At 28.0% G+C, this 17,029-nt stretch overlaps 1 protein-coding gene across 2 annotated transcripts; it reads right to left on the bottom strand.

The window, feature by feature from the left end:
• Nucleotides 1-184: 184 nt before the first annotated feature.
• On the bottom strand, nucleotides 185-11,534 carry LOC106683211 (quinone oxidoreductase-like protein 2). Of its 2 annotated transcripts, none has more exons than XM_067052141.1 (8): nucleotides 11,472-11,487; nucleotides 11,142-11,334; nucleotides 10,233-10,457; nucleotides 9,851-10,039; nucleotides 7,373-7,554; nucleotides 3,983-4,132; nucleotides 1,241-1,397; nucleotides 185-481 (listed from the first exon to the last, which is right to left on the bottom strand). In XM_067052141.1, exons 2-7 carry the CDS (start codon nucleotides 11,310-11,312, stop codon nucleotides 1,247-1,249), a joined length of 1,068 nt encoding a protein of 355 aa, XP_066908242.1. In that variant the 5' UTR covers nucleotides 11,313-11,334; nucleotides 11,472-11,487; the 3' UTR covers nucleotides 185-481; nucleotides 1,241-1,246. The 2 variants fall into 2 exon arrangements, with proteins under 2 accessions (XP_066908242.1, XP_014280012.1); XM_014424526.3 differs by having other exon boundaries at nucleotides 186-481; nucleotides 11,142-11,341; nucleotides 11,472-11,534.
• Between the last annotated feature and the right edge of the window lie 5,495 nt (nucleotides 11,535-17,029).

Raw genomic sequence — 17,029 nt, 5'->3', positions numbered from 1 at the left:
ACTACGTTAATTTATTTTATTTAGAAAAGTAACAATGCACATTTACACAAGATTATTCTAGTTAGTAAATATTTAAACTAATTAATGAAAAATAAAATTAAGTAAAAGGATAGGTATATATTGTATTTAGTAATCAAACAGATTTTTATTTTAATAAAATTTAAAATTTTACTAAAAATTTGCATATAGCTATTTATTTTGATAATACTTTATTCAATAAAACAAAATTAATATAATTATTACCAACAGATCATAGATTTTATAACAAAGTTTACAAATAAATATATATTTACAAAATGTAAGATTTTTGTTGATAAAAGGGATGTGATAAAATACATTTTCCCTCTTAAACTAACAAAAAAGTATGTATGTATGTATAAGTGAATATACATACATTTCAAAATTGCCCATTCAGCCATTTTCGTAATCGAGAGAATTGAAGAACAGAAAATGCAACTAGAGGAGGTAACTACTGAAGAACCTAAAAACAATTACAAAAAGAAAAAATTGTATTGATATCATAATTAATACTAATATGATATACTTTATATTTATACATTTTATTATTATATTATTAATTTTTGTTATTCCTAATTGAAAGGAAAGTTGCAGTTGAAAGGAAAATGATTTAAACATGCAATTTTTATTAATAAGAAAGTGTTTTTTCTTAAAGAATTAAAAATTACACGTAAAGTAACAAGTAACAAAAAAAAAGTAATGAGGAGCTCTTGAGTGACCCTTATGCAGAAAGGGAGGATATTAAAACTGTGAAAATGAGATGGAGAATTGATTTTAAGTTCGGTACTTTATGATGGTCAAATTACATGACATAACCAATTCAGATTATATTTTAACCATTTTTTAAATAATTTTGTTTTGTCCTGAGGAAAATTGAATACATAACATCAAAAAACCAGGCGGTAAGAAGATACAAAATTTCTACACTCACTTCTCCGTGACAAAATTATTATTTTATTATAAATTTGATACAGTTAAGAACCACTGACACTTAGTTTAAGTGATAGTATGAATAATACTAAAATATCAGTTATAGTAACTTTTTAACAATCATAAATTAATAATATTAAAATATGAATATCAAAATACTATAAATTACTAACTATTAATTTTAAAAATACCGCAAATTAATTAATTAAAGTAATTAACAAATAATTAATTATTATGATTAATTAGTCGACTACTATAAATTAATAGTATTAAAATCAAGATATCAAAATACCTGCTATTATACGATTTCTAACACAATTTTTCCTAGTGGTTGTTTCTCTTTGATCAATTCCATAGCTTTATTAACTTCTTGGAGAGGAAAAGTCGCATTTATTATAGGAGATATGAGGCCCTGCTCTTTCATATCAAGAGCATCATCGACTGCTTTCCTGCACACCAATGAGATTTATTATATACTATTGATTTATTAGACTAATATATAAATATATTTATTGTAATTTAAATATAAAGTTTAATATTTCAGCTAAGGTAATAATCAAACAAACATTAAATCCATAACTCAGGCATTTCCAACCTTTTTGTTGAAATATTATTTTTTTATAACCCTTTGATTTTTGTAAATTTTAAAAATACTTACAGAATATCCTAATTAATTTAATGGACTATACAATAATAATTACTTATAAATATACATCATACAATAAAACAATATTTTTTATAACAACATATAATAATTTAAGAAAAATATTTCTTCACTTTCTCATATTTCAAGAAATGTTTTTCTTTATTTTGTCATTTATTTTTAAGGTCTTTAAAATCTCATATTTCTAATTCAGAGCATGAATTTAAGACCCTTAAATTAATTTGTTTAAAGCAACCTAAACATGAGCTACTTTGGCTCTGGGATCCTTTTTTTTTTTTAGTTAATGTAAGAAAACAATAAAACAATTACTATTTATCTTACTAACTAGTTCTTAAAATTTTCTGTAGTGCTTTCAACTAGACTCACGCTATCATTACTAGCAAGTAAACATGCGTGGAATATCGAGTGGTTCAATTATCATCCACTAGGGGTAGCACCTACTACTTTAGTTACTCTCAGCAGATTTAAGATTTATTAAAAATTCAAACTTTCAAAAGTCACAGCTGTTATATATCCGTTACAATTTTGGTTAATAATTTTTCAACTACACTATTCATCACTTTATTTCGTGGTATGGTAGTATTTTACATTAGTGTATTGTTTTTTGTTACTATTAAAGGCTCTGAAAACCTCATATGTAAGACCTCAGTTGCCCTAGTTTTAAATTTCGTAAATTTTACTTATTATTACTGGACGGGTCAGTGCGGTAGATATTTTTATTATATATTTATATATTTATGCATTTTTAAACACATTCTGAAAGATGCTGCATAATTATAAACAACCAGCCAAGAAACCAAAGTTATGCCAAGGAAAGTTACAAATTCTGAAATATATAAAATCAAATACTGAAAGGCCAAAAATGGAAGTTGATGATAATCTTGAGATTCAATAAAATCAAAAGAATAAGAAATATTAGATAAAAAGCTTTAAAAAAAGCAAAACAAACTTATTATGACTAGAATTAAAAATATTTAAAAAATTGATTAAAGTAGGCCACACTTACGGGACAGAGTTCTTGTAAAATACCCACTAAATATGCAAGACTAAAAACTGCCATAGAAGAAGTTTGCTTTATTTCTTTTTATTAGTGAGAAACATTTTCGTTTGCATCGTGTTTGAACTCATAAGTGAAACTTTATGCATGTGTTGTTCCGACAAGAGCATAAACAGATTTTAATCATTCGTTTTCATATGTTTGTATTCAAGCATGATATTTTGGGAAAAGTTGAGAGCTCTCCTTGCACTAGTCTTGCACTAGAGGTTGGAAACCTCTGTCATAACTCATCAATCAGATAAGAATAAAGGGTGTAAAAACCCACTGCGGCTGCTCATTCTGTAGTTGGAGTAATAAAAAGGTTTATGGCAACCAGTCATTTTAAGTTCCTCACAACTTTAATTTTGGTTTGTGAGCAGAAATAATCGAATCCTAACACCTTGGTTACTCTGAATATTTAGATATATAAAGTAAGTGGAAGTCACAAACGAAAAATTAAGAAAACAATCTGATCGATGAGGAAGAAAGATAAGACAGGGATCTCTTTAGGCACAAATACAGAAAAAAGATTAATTCAATAACATAATATTAAATATAAAAATAAGTATTCATGAATCAAACAAATAGTTCTTTATCAACTTTAGTGAAAAAACTAGTTTTCAAAAAATTTAACTTGGCATGTGGATAAGATGACAAACTAAATTTCTGACTACATAAATATTTTATAGTTACATAATATTGACCATAATCAAAAAATATTTCTAAATTTTGACTAAATATTTATTTTAGATCTAAGAAATTTTATCTGAATTAGCTAGTTTCAGGTTACCATTCTATACAATAAAATGAAAATCTTCAATTTATCTAAGGATGATAACGAGGAGCATGATTTTGAGAAAACTATGATCAGAGGTTGATGCAGAGGAACAAAGTGAACATCTATCCAATAATCCTCATCTAGTTGAAGAAGGTGTAAAGACTTACAGTATTAAAGCTTATATAATTTTTAAAGCACCCCTAAAAGTTATTTAAAATAAATGTTTTTCAATATGGTTTATTAATAATATTTGTCCTTAAATTACAACTGTTTTACGATTAAAAAACAAATATTAAAACTTTATATATCCAAATATTATGTTTTATACATTATATAATGTTTATTTAGATTAAAAGAAAAGAAAAGACATTAAAAAAATTGTATTTTGAATGTTGGAATGTTAGAACTAAACAATAATCTTAATTATTACCTACATTAATTTAAGTGATTAATTAAACTTTACAATTCTAAAATTAAATTAATAATATTATAACGCTTAGATCTCAATCATTAGGACACAACACAATGAATTTAAAAAATAAAAATATTTGTTTACCTATAGACAGCAAAATCATGTTTTCTGTAACTTGTGAGTGAGACTCCAGACAGACTGAAGCATGGTAATGCAAGGAGTTCAGAAATCCTTACACGAGGCAATTCAGAAAGGGTATGACCAGCAATTACTATATGACCTTCATGGCTAATGCTGAAAAATAGACGTTATCAAATTGAAATAGAATCATATAATATTAAAAACCAATAGTGTAATATAAAAAATGTAAAAATAATAAAAATTAAAAGAAATAAAAACAAACCATTTAATAATTTTCTTGAAATAACTTTTGTAAACAATTGATAACAATATTACAAACATAAAAATTAAATATAGAATATAATTAAGGATGAGAACTATGATACTTGTAAGCCAATTACTTCTCTGAATGTTGTGTTACTTTCATCCATGCTTTTCTCAAGAACAGATAGGTACTTAACATATTAAATAAATTAAATATTATATAGACAAAGTATTTAATAAATTATTCCACTTCAATTTGACTGTCTCATTTCAAAGAACACAAACTCTGTAATGTTAAATTAATCAATTTTTTGAGAAATTTACATATTATTACATGCCTATTTGAAAGAGCCTACTGGTAAAAGAATGTTTAAAATAATCTAAAATATAATAACATTAATTAGTCATTGTTTCACTCCCTTGATACAAGACACAGATATTCGATAACTTCAGGAAAACATCTATACCATTCCAAATTCTTTCAAAAGGAACCTCTGGGCCAAATTTCAGATACTAAAACTGAGTCAAAATAAATTGGATGGGGCAGTCAGTAAAGAATTTTACTAATGAAAGTATAAAATTAGGGAAATTATAAAACTACTAATCAGGGAAGGAAAGTTAATGAAATAAACCAATGATGGCAGTGATTGATGTTTCTAATTGTACTTTTTGTGTCTTTAATGGGCTGAAGAAATTCAAACAGGTTAAGTGAATAGGTGATAGTTCCATATATAGAAGTATAATTAATTAATGAATTGATAGTAATCAATTAGACAATATGCAGGTTCCTCTAAATAGGCTAGCAATGTGAGCCAAAAAAACATTTCCATACAATAAATAGTTTATTTTAATTATTTTTTATATCACTCTTGACCACCGCATAAATCTAAAGTAATACTGAATAATGTTTCTCCTTTGAAAGATAAAGATAAAATACTTTTGTTGGCATGAACTGCCTATCTTCTACTTGATTATTCAAAATTTCAAAATATTCTTATATAATTGAAGAAACAATTGGATTAAGGTGTTGTAATATTACAGAAAAAGATTTTTGCTTTTAGTTATATATTCCAGTTATATTCCTTTCTACCTAGCATCTTCTTTGATTTTTCAATTTTGTTTACAGTAGTAGTTTTCAGTTTCTAGGTTTAAAATAAGAAAAAATAAAAATTAAACTAAATTTTTTTCAAATTAATAAGTTAGTAACATAAAACCTTCATCCGCCAATGTTTTCAATTATTATAATAGTACATCTTATTGCAGTTCTTCATTTACAAATGCATCAAATGTGAGTAGTTCTGAATAATATTCCTTCTTTGAAAGATTAAATACTTTTGTATTAGAAGGTTGGTACAGAACATCATTCCTATCAGCAGTGACGAAGCCCAGCAAACTGGGGCGAAACGTTGGTTAACAATCAATAGTTTTTTTTTACAATTTTGAAACCTTTATTGACCCCCACCCAGACTATCTTCCTCCAATTAAATACTTTTATTTGCACAGAAAATATATGATAAAAAAAGAAACAGATACAAATAGATCAGTGTAATTTTTTTTGTATTCTTTACCACAATGTGGACTTTGAAATTGTGCATCATTGATCTTCTTTCTAATCTAGGAGAATCAATGAATTGGTCCCAATAAATAACATAATACTCTTGGTCCAAGAACATTTTTTTTTTTTTTTAATATAATATAATACTATCCCTGTTAGTATACTGCCTCTATATGGGTTCCATTTATTTATTTATTTTATGAACTTACTACAATTGTTTGAAAGTTATGAAACAAAAAATTAAGCACAATAAAAAATTAATTATGGATAATTATTTATAAACATTACAAAAATGTGTTACTCTTACGATGATTTGTTATAATCATAAAAATATGAATTTCAAAGGATAAAAGAATTAAAAAATAAGTTCAAACTATTATATTTTTTAATTCCGACAGCATTTATCAACAACAGTTTGCAGGAAAACACTCCAAACAATAATGTGGATTTCATGGACGTACACATCACAATGCTTTATTTTATTAAACTTATTTTTGGTTATTTCCCTTTTTTTTTCTTTTAATCAGTGTACATTACAGTTTTTTTTAATAATATTTATAGCCGAGATATTTTTTTGCTAATGGTTCGGCAAAGAGAGACTTCAGGAATCTTTACTTTGTTTTCAAGATGCATCTTAGAGACTGCCACTTGAAAATTAATTACAGTAATTTTTATTTTATTTTTTTTAAATGTAATATAAACATATTTATTAATAAGGTCTTAAAAGTATTTTTGATGGTCATTTTCCAATTTAATTACAGCATTTATAATTTCTTATCATATGAGAATTGTGATGCTGTCTAAACAGAATGGCGTACATAAGTTTTCCCATTGTTGAAGTATTCAATAGCAGTAGTCTTACTGAATATCTTCTTATTTTTTTTTTTTTTTTCCACATTTCTGGATTTTTCCAAACATTATTAAAGGTTTTATTATAGCATGCACAAATGGTTTATATGTTACTGATAATAATAATTTAATTATTTGATTCTGCATTACTATCTTGATACTATGTCACCTTCACTAACTGAGAGTACAGCATGAATAATCTTGGAAGAGAATAAGACATTTATGCCTGTCCATGTTAGTACTTATCACTGATGCATCATAAACATCCGGTTCATTTTATTAACTTCCATTAGAAATTTAAAATCTTCAGATAGATCATCGAAAATAGGATCAAAGAATAAAATAGATAAGAGAACACTGCTCATAATTTTTTAAAGAAAAATCTTGCCTTATAAAATATTAGCTAATTTTTTTACTATTAGTACATAAAAGTCAATATTATTGAGATTTTATTAGGGAATAAAAGTAGCTTCAGAAGTTGATATCAAATAGAAGGGACTAAGTTACAAAGAAATTATAATAGATCTAAAGTTGAGCCATTGGATTAGAAAAAAAGAATAGTGTGAGATAAAGATATAAAATGTGGAAATAAGACATGTATAAATACATTTTTGATTCGACCAAGAACAACAAAATAAAAAAAATAAAATAAAAAACACACTTTCAAAACCAAGCATACTAACATTACAGACAGAATAACTTTCAAGTCATTTCAAAATAAATTATAGATTTCAAATTAAACTCACCACTTCATACAAGTATGCAATACTTCTCCTCCTAAAGTATCATAAATTACATTTAACCCTACATCCTTAGTCAGCTCTTTTACATCATGAAGAATTTCTTTTTCACTAAATGATGTAGCCATCCATGCTCCTCTTTCTCTAAGGTTTGAAGTTTCTTCATCGGACATACAAACAGCAATTACCTAAAACCAACAGTCAACATCTTAAATTTTATGATTTTACTGGCTATTTATTATTGCTTTCTAGGGGTGAGAGAGGTAAAGACCAGGGATGTAACATAGATCTCAAAATGTGGATTTTGTTTTAACTTTTATGAGGGAATTGTTTAAGGAAGCCCCTTCAAACATATTGAATGGCAGCTTAAAATGCTGCCATCTAGTGGGAGTCAAAAAAAGTAGTAAGTATCCAATGTGCCAGAAAGTAGGTACCATACAAGTGAGAACAAATCTATGATTGAACTACAGGCTACCTTGGATAACTTCATTTTGCAGATAGTCAACTATCACTCAGGTTGAGTGAATGGTAATATCATTCATTAATGTATTCTATAATAAAAATTTAACTAACCCAACTAAATAACATAGTATCTTTTTCGGTCAAACCAAATATAACCCATTATGTTATAATTCATACAAGAATAGAGGCTAATATCACTACTATTTCACCATGTCTCATTATTCTCAAATTCACTAAATACAGCCCACTCCAGTAAACATCCAGAACCATTAATATTAGACTAGTGATTGAACAGGTTTTCAGGCCTCACAAATCAACTGATATAAACCCATTGATTAGGAAAACTACAAAAGCCAAGGGAAAAAAAAGATGAATAAAAAAGAGCATAACTTATGCCATTAAACTGAATTAACAAAATGAATTAATTTATAAACAATCAAATCTCCTTTATAGAATAGGTACATCGGTTATTTTTCTGTAAATACAGTGATCATTAGTAATTATTAATATATGAACTAGGCCGTATGATCAAGTTTTTCGAGTTATATGAAAAATTAAAAGATAAAATGAATGACTGACAATTTTAATATGAAAAGAGATACTAGATGAAGTGGTATGATATAGTTAGTTCAGGGAAGACAGTAAAAGTAGTATAAGTCAACAAATTGCTGAAATAAGTTGTATCCTGTAGACAATTATTACATTCTGACTTATCTTATTTTATTAGATTTTGATAGATTAATTATTAGATTCAGAACTACTTTTAACAACTACCCTAATCTACTCTGATTTTTATGGGGGACTCACTGAGTATCCTGTATCATCATTTATATTAACCTTAGGTGGGCATTTTCAACTCAATGAGTCGAACAAGGAGAAAAAAATAAATATATTTGACTAGTGACAACTAATGATCTCTCATCCATTTTTATGAATTAATGTAATAATATAATTTTACTATTGTCTGAGTGAACAGTAAGTTGTGTATCAGCATTGAGCAGCCGCTCGCAGATGATCTGGCCCCTCCCTCCTATCCCAGCACTACATTTAACTGAGAATATTTAGTTAATAAATTGTTAGTGTACAAATTTATGTTTAGTTAATTTAAAAAAAAAAATGGCTTTTCATTTTAGAAAAATAATTATTAGCAGAAATATCTTGTCAAGCTGATTATACCAAATTAAAGAAACCTAGTGATTTGTCATACTTTAAACATATTATGAAATAATGGAAGATTATTGATTGAGCGTGTGTATAGATGAATGGAATATGGTCCGGGTGCGGTAAAAAAAAAACTCAAATATTATCTACTATTTGAGTTTTTTTTTTTACCGCATCCGGACCATATTCCATTCATCAATTATGAAATAATAGTTGAATCTATTTGGAACAATTAATAGGTTCATTACTTATTTCAAGTTGAGAATTATTAGACTGCCAAAAATCAAGCAGGTTAGATAAGCAGCACAATGAAAATTTTGAATATTTATGACAAAAAACACATAATTAAAGTAGGTAAATTCTAAAACGAGGACCGTTAGGTTTGATGAATATCATATCAAAAATCGCCCAAAATAAAAATAAAAAATACATTGAAGAGAAATTATTGTAACATACAATTTTAATTATTTAATAATTAAAATTATTGTTAAACTTTAAATCAAATTAATATAATTAATAATTAACAATTAGAAAGAGTATAAAATATTGTTGAATCAAAACTTAGTTCTTGTGAATATGTATGTAATAAATGTGTTTCCAATCTAAGTTCATAAACTGGTGTATCATATAAAAATGAATCTACAAAAATACCAACTGTGATGAGGTAGATGAACTTGATACAACAATAAAAAATATTAGAAAATCTCAATGGGATGTTAAACGGCTCATGACTTAATTTTCATAAAGTTACCTCCAACCGGCAATGATAAAATAACAAAATTCTTCATTATTGACTTGTTGATCAGTCTAGTTAATAAATTATACGTATACCAACTAATATTCTAATTAAAATGAAATTACTTTAGCTTTATAAACATTGGCGGCAAGATCCAAAGCAGCAAAACCATGGGCAGCAGCCATCGTAACTAGAACCGTTTGCTTTTCAGACAAATGTCCTCGGTGAACAAGTCCTAACAAAGCAGTTCCAAAAGAATCAGGAAGTGCAGCTGCTTGTTTGTATTCAAGTCCACCAGGCAGCATCCATACATCCTGTCAGAATTAATGATTTTAGTATCAGATATTTCTTTTTTTAAATTTTTACAAGATAATATTAATATAATCACATCTTCAACTTTTCATTTTAGATAATAAATAAATGATATCGATCCACAAATTTATTAACTATATGATATAGATAGAAGAATTTTTAATATTAACAAAACTCTGTTCTCACTCAACTTACTTTCTCATCAACAATACATTCTTCTGCAAAACCACCAAGAGTACTTTTACTTAGTGCAACGACTTTGTCACCTTTGGCTATTTCCATACAATCTTGTGTTTCTAGAACTAAACCACTAACTTCATATCCAGGAACAATAGGAAGAGGTAAATTCCCTGGATTTGAACCTTGAGTCAAAAGATAATCAGAAGAATTAATTGAACAGGCATGAACTTTAATTCTCACCTAAAAGTAATAAAGTGATTTAGTTCTATATTTGATAAATTAGTAATAAGGTAGTAAATACACAAATTTAAAAGAAATGCAAATCTATACTTCATATATCAGAGAAATAACACCATTGGTCAAACACCAACATAGACGTACATTTTTCTTTGAAATTAGTAAATAAATCTAAAAATACCATTAAATGATAATTCACTAAAAAAGTCAAAACATATTAACTCAAAATAAGGATGTTCATAATCAAGCTTGTTGTCTAATTTGTTTTATGTCTAATCCTGATAATTTATAACTTTAAAATTATGCCAATGTTTCTTCAATGGTGTGATGTCTAGTTCAGGAGAGTTCCTGCAATATGCTAACAAAGAGTTTGCAGATTGTACATTAATACATTCTCCATCGTAATAATACCAACAACTGAGAAGTTCAATAAATAATTGACATAAAAATTATATAAAGCAAGTTAATGTCTCATATAGTTTGATAATAAAAACAAAAATTTTTAACTGTACAATATTAATTAAAATAGAAATATAAAAACTATTATTAGTAACTCATAACCATTAGTGTTCAATGATTTCGAAATATTGATTAAATCAAAAATATTAAGTAAAAGTTTGGATAAAGGACTGTTGAATACTCATACTAGCAATTAATTACAACTTTATATTATTAAATATGGATTACCTGTCCTCTCTTGAGTTTTATCTGTTTAAGCTCTTCAATTACTAATGGTTCATTTAGATTATTTAAGACTGCAGCTTTATAGTTGGATGCAAATCTCCTATTTATATTATTATTTTTTAAATTGTGAGTCACTTGACCAGAAAAGATAGATATAAATCTTTTAAATCCCATTTTTTCCTTGTAATATTATAATCTAAAACCTAACATATTAAGGAAAGGTACAAATAAATAAATAAATACAAATACAAATAAATCTTTTAAATGCCATTTTTTCCTTGTAATATTATAATCTAAAACCTAACATATTAAGGAAAGGTACAAATTATTTACATTATAATTAAATGTAACTAGAACTCTCAGGACACTCCGGCGGAAGGCTCCTGTACTGTTATATTCTAATGGGAACAAAGAGGTACATTGGAAAGAGGTATTAGCACTAGTAACAGTAATATCCATTTTCTTGTTTGCCCAGACAATACCAAGTTGGTAACGATGAACGTTTAATTTGATCACAAGAATAAGAATAAGATATTTATTTATTTACAATAATTTTAGGCTTATCAACCACTGTGGTCATTTTCACTCTGTACAAATGAGTTATGAAAAAACAGTCGAAAGAAACAAGGATATAGATTTAAATTTTGTTAAAGATATAATTTTTTTTAGATTATAGGTGCGATTAATTAACCACTAAGACAGAGTTTAAATTTTTTGTCCGATATTGTATCTTTTTGACATTCTAAAGATCTACAAAAATCTAAGCGTGGAAGCGAAATGCGTTTTTTTGTTTTGTTTTTTCGCGCCTTGTTGAATTAAAAACTAAATACACATGAAGATAAAACTATTGTGATATTAATTTACAGAAAATTTTGTTTAGAAAAAAGTTATATCATTAGTTTTCAAAAGTAAGAATAAATAATAAAATTGTTGCTTAAAACTGAAGTATAATTTTCACTCAGTGCTTCTTATTTTTAAATAAATCTACCCCACGATAAAAATTAATCTAACCTTTTTTAAAGTCGTACTAATTTATTTTTTTAAACTTTGGACCCTAATCAATAACTATTTACGTTCCATTGAAGGACTTGAGATAAAAATATAACGAACAGCAAGATGAAAATTATGCAGTAAAGCAGTTTCGAATTCTTCTTCTTTCCCCAAGCCATTAAAATGTTTCCAATATATCGTTTTCCAGAAACTTACACATTTTTCCAATTAGCGAGATAATATTGATTAATCAATACTGTGTGAAATTATTTTAGCTAGTATTATGGGAACTGCAACGACTACAAAGATAACATAAGATCTTCGGTTGGAGTGTTTGTAAGCAACTGTGTGTCTGATGATACCTGAGATATTTGCCAAAATTATTTCACAAATTGTTTATTTTCTAAATTCTATGTCAGGAACTTTTAGAAATACTAATGTCAATTAGCTGTATACATCCTCAATGGAGGACTTAAGCCAAAAAAAAAATAAGCTAACTAAACGTACCATAAGTTAGCATCTAATGTTTATTTTTGCAGAATTAACAGCAGCAATTTCGTTGATGTTTGAAAAATAAATTCAATTAAAAATATTGATTTCACGTTTTAAAAAAAAAAAGCTAGTTTTTGAAAAATCCAGAACTATCGAACGAAAACTAAAAAACTAGTGAACGAAAAGAACTCTCTCAGAACTAAAATTTAAGAAAATCCTTTCTACTTTATAAAAGGTTCTATTAATTATATTCTCCATATTTAAAATTAATGCTTTAAAGTATCACTGAATGTAAGTTGGGTGAACCTTTTATTCTCACTTTTTCAGCAACGATTAAGGTTTTTATTCTTTTAAAACCACCAACATAATCTTTTTCAGCAATAGACTTCCTATGAGTAATACAATACAAGATTTGTTTGATTATCGAAAAAAAAAATCAAGGCGGTTACTTAAAAACGCATTTTGCACACTCAGATTTTTGTAGACTATAACAAATATATAAGTACAACAAACTAAAAAAGAAATCAAACCCCATCTTTGTGGGAATTAGCTCCATCCAAAAATCTATACCTTCTGTTGTAACATAACAAAAAGGAACTACAACTAATAATATTGACAAGAGCAGATGAGCGTGTTACCTATTTAAAACCTTCTCACAAACCATGTTAGATCTCCGTTGAAGCATGCTGAAACGGTGTGTTATGCACGGATCGTAAAGATAAAGTAACATTACTTAGTTATAAGCGTACAAAATCTAAAACAATTTCTTTCAACAAACACCGTCTTTATTCTATGGCTACGAATCAAACAAGGAGTTAAGTTATGACCAAATATTTATGAGCACCAATTGATAGATTTATAATTGATAATGAATTTATTGTGATCATTTTGTGAATAATAAAATAAAATTTTGTCAGTAATATTTTAAGATTAACATATTTTCAAATTTTGTAATCTATAATTATTTCAGTAGTATAACTTCCAGAAGAATTAATTGAAAGACTTTGAAAATTCGTTAATTTATTTTATAATATGTAGTTAACCACTTTTCGGACTCTAGAACACCTAACGTCTTCGGCCATGGCGGGTCAAGAAATGGTCTTTAAGTGGAAGCTAGAAAATTCTTTATAAATTTTTTGTTTTTTTTGTAGCTGAGGCCAACAAAGACAGGAATCCTGGTGTTTGATATATGTCAAGAAAAAAATTTTCTGGGTTAATTTTAAATTTACAATAAATTATTTATTCCATATAGAAATATTGTTTTGTTCAGGACAAGATATAGAATATATAACATCAAATTGTTTCAAATTTTCTTTTAACGGGTAGAATTTTGGATCCAGAAAGGGGACTCAACAATGGATATTGCACGTTTTCTATTGGTTTTCATGAATTTAGGAAAAATGAGGACTACTCATCGGTCGAAATCGGCGAACGCTGCAGCCCAGTAAGAGTAAAAATTGTTCCTGGCAAATATATAAACCTCCTTAACTTTATTGTAGTAATTTATAATACGAATATATTTAAAAAAATTGTTGATTTTAGGGAGCAATGGCATACGCACACCCAGTGCACTACCCAGCTGTCGCACAACTATGCCAGAAATGGCGAGGGCGAAATGGTTGTTGCATTTTTTTTCTTTTATTAAAAACAGACAAAGCCCCTAGTTTTTAACTTTTAAACACCTAGCGCGTCTATTCTTGTTATAATGCAGTGTATGGTAAATTTATATTGCTTAAAATCTTCTTACAGCTATACATCGTGACGGAAAAAAGTATCATCCGAATCAATTCAGTGTTTTCTTTTAAAAGCGCAAAATATAGTTATAAATTTACACTTATTATTTTATTTATACGACAATTCGGCATTAGTGAAGGCCACTACTCAGTGGTATAGTGTAAGACCTGGAAAAGAAGAAAAAAAAAAGTTTTTAATTGGACAATTCCTTCCTTTCATAACTCAATAAATTATTCCGAGACATAAAATCAATTATTTTATTAAATCTTCATGGAATGTAAACAAGTATGCCATTGAACCCTAAGGTATAGTGAGTAAGATTTTTTGCTGAAGTAAACCGCAATTCGCAGACTGCTATAGTCCGGAGAGAAATTTCAGTAATTCACTATTTAGCAATATCAATTGCAAACCCCTATGTTTTGCTGTCTTTCTCACGGATGAGTTTAGATTCGTGACTGAAGTAAAGAAAAATGCCGGCGTGCCGTTTTTGTCCTTCCACTGAAGGATATGAACATCCCTGAACTTAATGGAGAAAGAAACGCGGAGATCTAATAAATTATTCCATATCATAATTTAGAATACAAATTTCACGCTTTTCTAGTAAAGTTAACCATTCTACTACGAAGAACTTATGGAGATGTGTGTGCATATACACCTTAGGCAAATATCGATAATTCCTTAAATCATTCATGATTGAAAAAACTTAAATTTTCAGTAACAAAACAATATTGAAACTATAAAATAAAAATAAAGCATTCAAACAGATATAAAATATTTAAGTCCATATATGTTTTATTAATAACAATATAATTAGTTTGTAAATAAAATTAAAATTTTCAAACTTCAACTCAGAATCAAAAATTTTATTTTTCATTAAATTTAGTTCCGAGTTTATCTGTTTATAGCAAAATTTGTGCTAGAGGATAATCGATCAAATCATATATAGATTACAATCAAATTTTCAGGAAATGTACGGTTTGATATCTACCAGGTTCCATTAGATTCCGTCCACTAATTTTGTTCAAGCACACGAGCTAACAAACGCTATTGTTAATAGTGTTCAACAGCTATTATTGTAAAAGAGTCTTCAGCGGCTATTGTTATAAACTGCATAGTTGTATCCAAGAACAAAGGGCTTATTAAGGTTGACCAAACTGACTGCTTTGGGACCAGAGGAAATGACCATTTTTCGTCTCCTTGACCAAATGATATATTTCTACTTTATCACTTATGAATCAGTCCTTAACCCCCAACGAGCCGAAACCGAAAAAATGTTAATTTGGTCTCAGTAAAGTCTTGCTTTCTTGTTTCTAAAAAGTTCAAAGAAATGTTTGCCTGAAACACTTAATAGGAGCTCTTCAAACAACAAATGGCGTGAATACAAACCTAAGTTTTTCCTCCCGTAAAAATTATATAGACAAACCATAATTTTTGTTTCTCTTTTTATTCACATTTGTACCTGTCAAATACAAAATTGACGATCAGTATATTGTCTGACTGTTAAATTAATTAAATAAATTACCTCGGTACCTCTTCTCTAGCTTTTCTTACTTTCTCATGTTAGCAGATCCTTCGTCTACGTTTTTTCTAATCTCCTAGTGTTCTCAGGCCATTGCCATGGCCATTTGTTCTACAAATATGTTTTAGTGTCCCAAAAGTATAATAAAACGATAAATTTAATGCATTTTTTAGAAAGAATGGTTACGGTGCCTATTGAGTTGTAAAATAAGTTCGTAGCGTTTTTCAATATTTCAATTTAATCCTCCCTTTGTTTATAAAATCATGTTTACTTGGTCAATAATGTTTACATATTCTAAAAAAGGATTAGTTAAGGTGCTTTTATGCATCAGTTTCAACCGAGATTCCTTATGTTTATGTGGCATTTTGCTTGCTCAAAATGGAAGAGAAAAAATTCATTTTGGTCATTTAATGATTTTTTATTTCCGAAAAGGAAAATCTGCTGCACAGACGGTTAATAAAATTTTGCAGTGTGCATGGCGATGATGCCTTAGGAGAAAGCACCGTCCGTAAGTGGTCTGCTCGGTTCAGAACCGGAAATTTTGACTTGGAAGACGCAAAGTGCTCGGGTCGTCCTTCAACTGTTGATGGTGTCCAAATTGGTCACAGATAATCCTCACTCTACGACACGCGATATCGCAGAACTGCGCCCAGTTGGAATAATTAAATACAGAGGTTGAGCAAAAGCATCCAGTATTGGTCCTTGGCTAATCGCAAAGGCATAGTATTCCGCAAAAATTATTGGAATTGCCTGGGGTGTGATTCTCCCCCTCTCTCCATCCTATTCACCAGACCTTGCCCCAACAGATTTTCACATAGTTCAGGTCTTTCAAAACTATCTTAACGGAAAACACTTTAATTCGGTCGAGCACTGCAAAACACACATAAAGGAGTTCTCGGAGGACGGAGTTAAAAAATTACCCGATAGATGGCAGCATGTAATAAATCAAAATGGATCATATATAATTGATTAAAAATATTTACAAGAATCTGAAGTTTTTATTAAAATCGTCAGTAAAAAACGCTACGAACTTATTTTACAGCCCAATATATTGTAGGTGAAAAAGAAGTAATTCAAGTAAATAACCGAGGAGCTTGATAGATGAAGGTTTTAATTTTTCGATAATATTACTATTCCCGATGGCTTTTAATTGGAA

This window comes from Halyomorpha halys, unplaced genomic scaffold (genome assembly GCF_000696795.3).
Source record: "Halyomorpha halys isolate HHAL.00 unplaced genomic scaffold, Hhal_1.1 Scaffold26.1, whole genome shotgun sequence".
Taxonomy (NCBI): Eukaryota; Metazoa; Arthropoda; class Insecta; order Hemiptera; family Pentatomidae; genus Halyomorpha; species Halyomorpha halys.
This window is presented reverse-complemented; position numbering and strand designations above follow the sequence as displayed.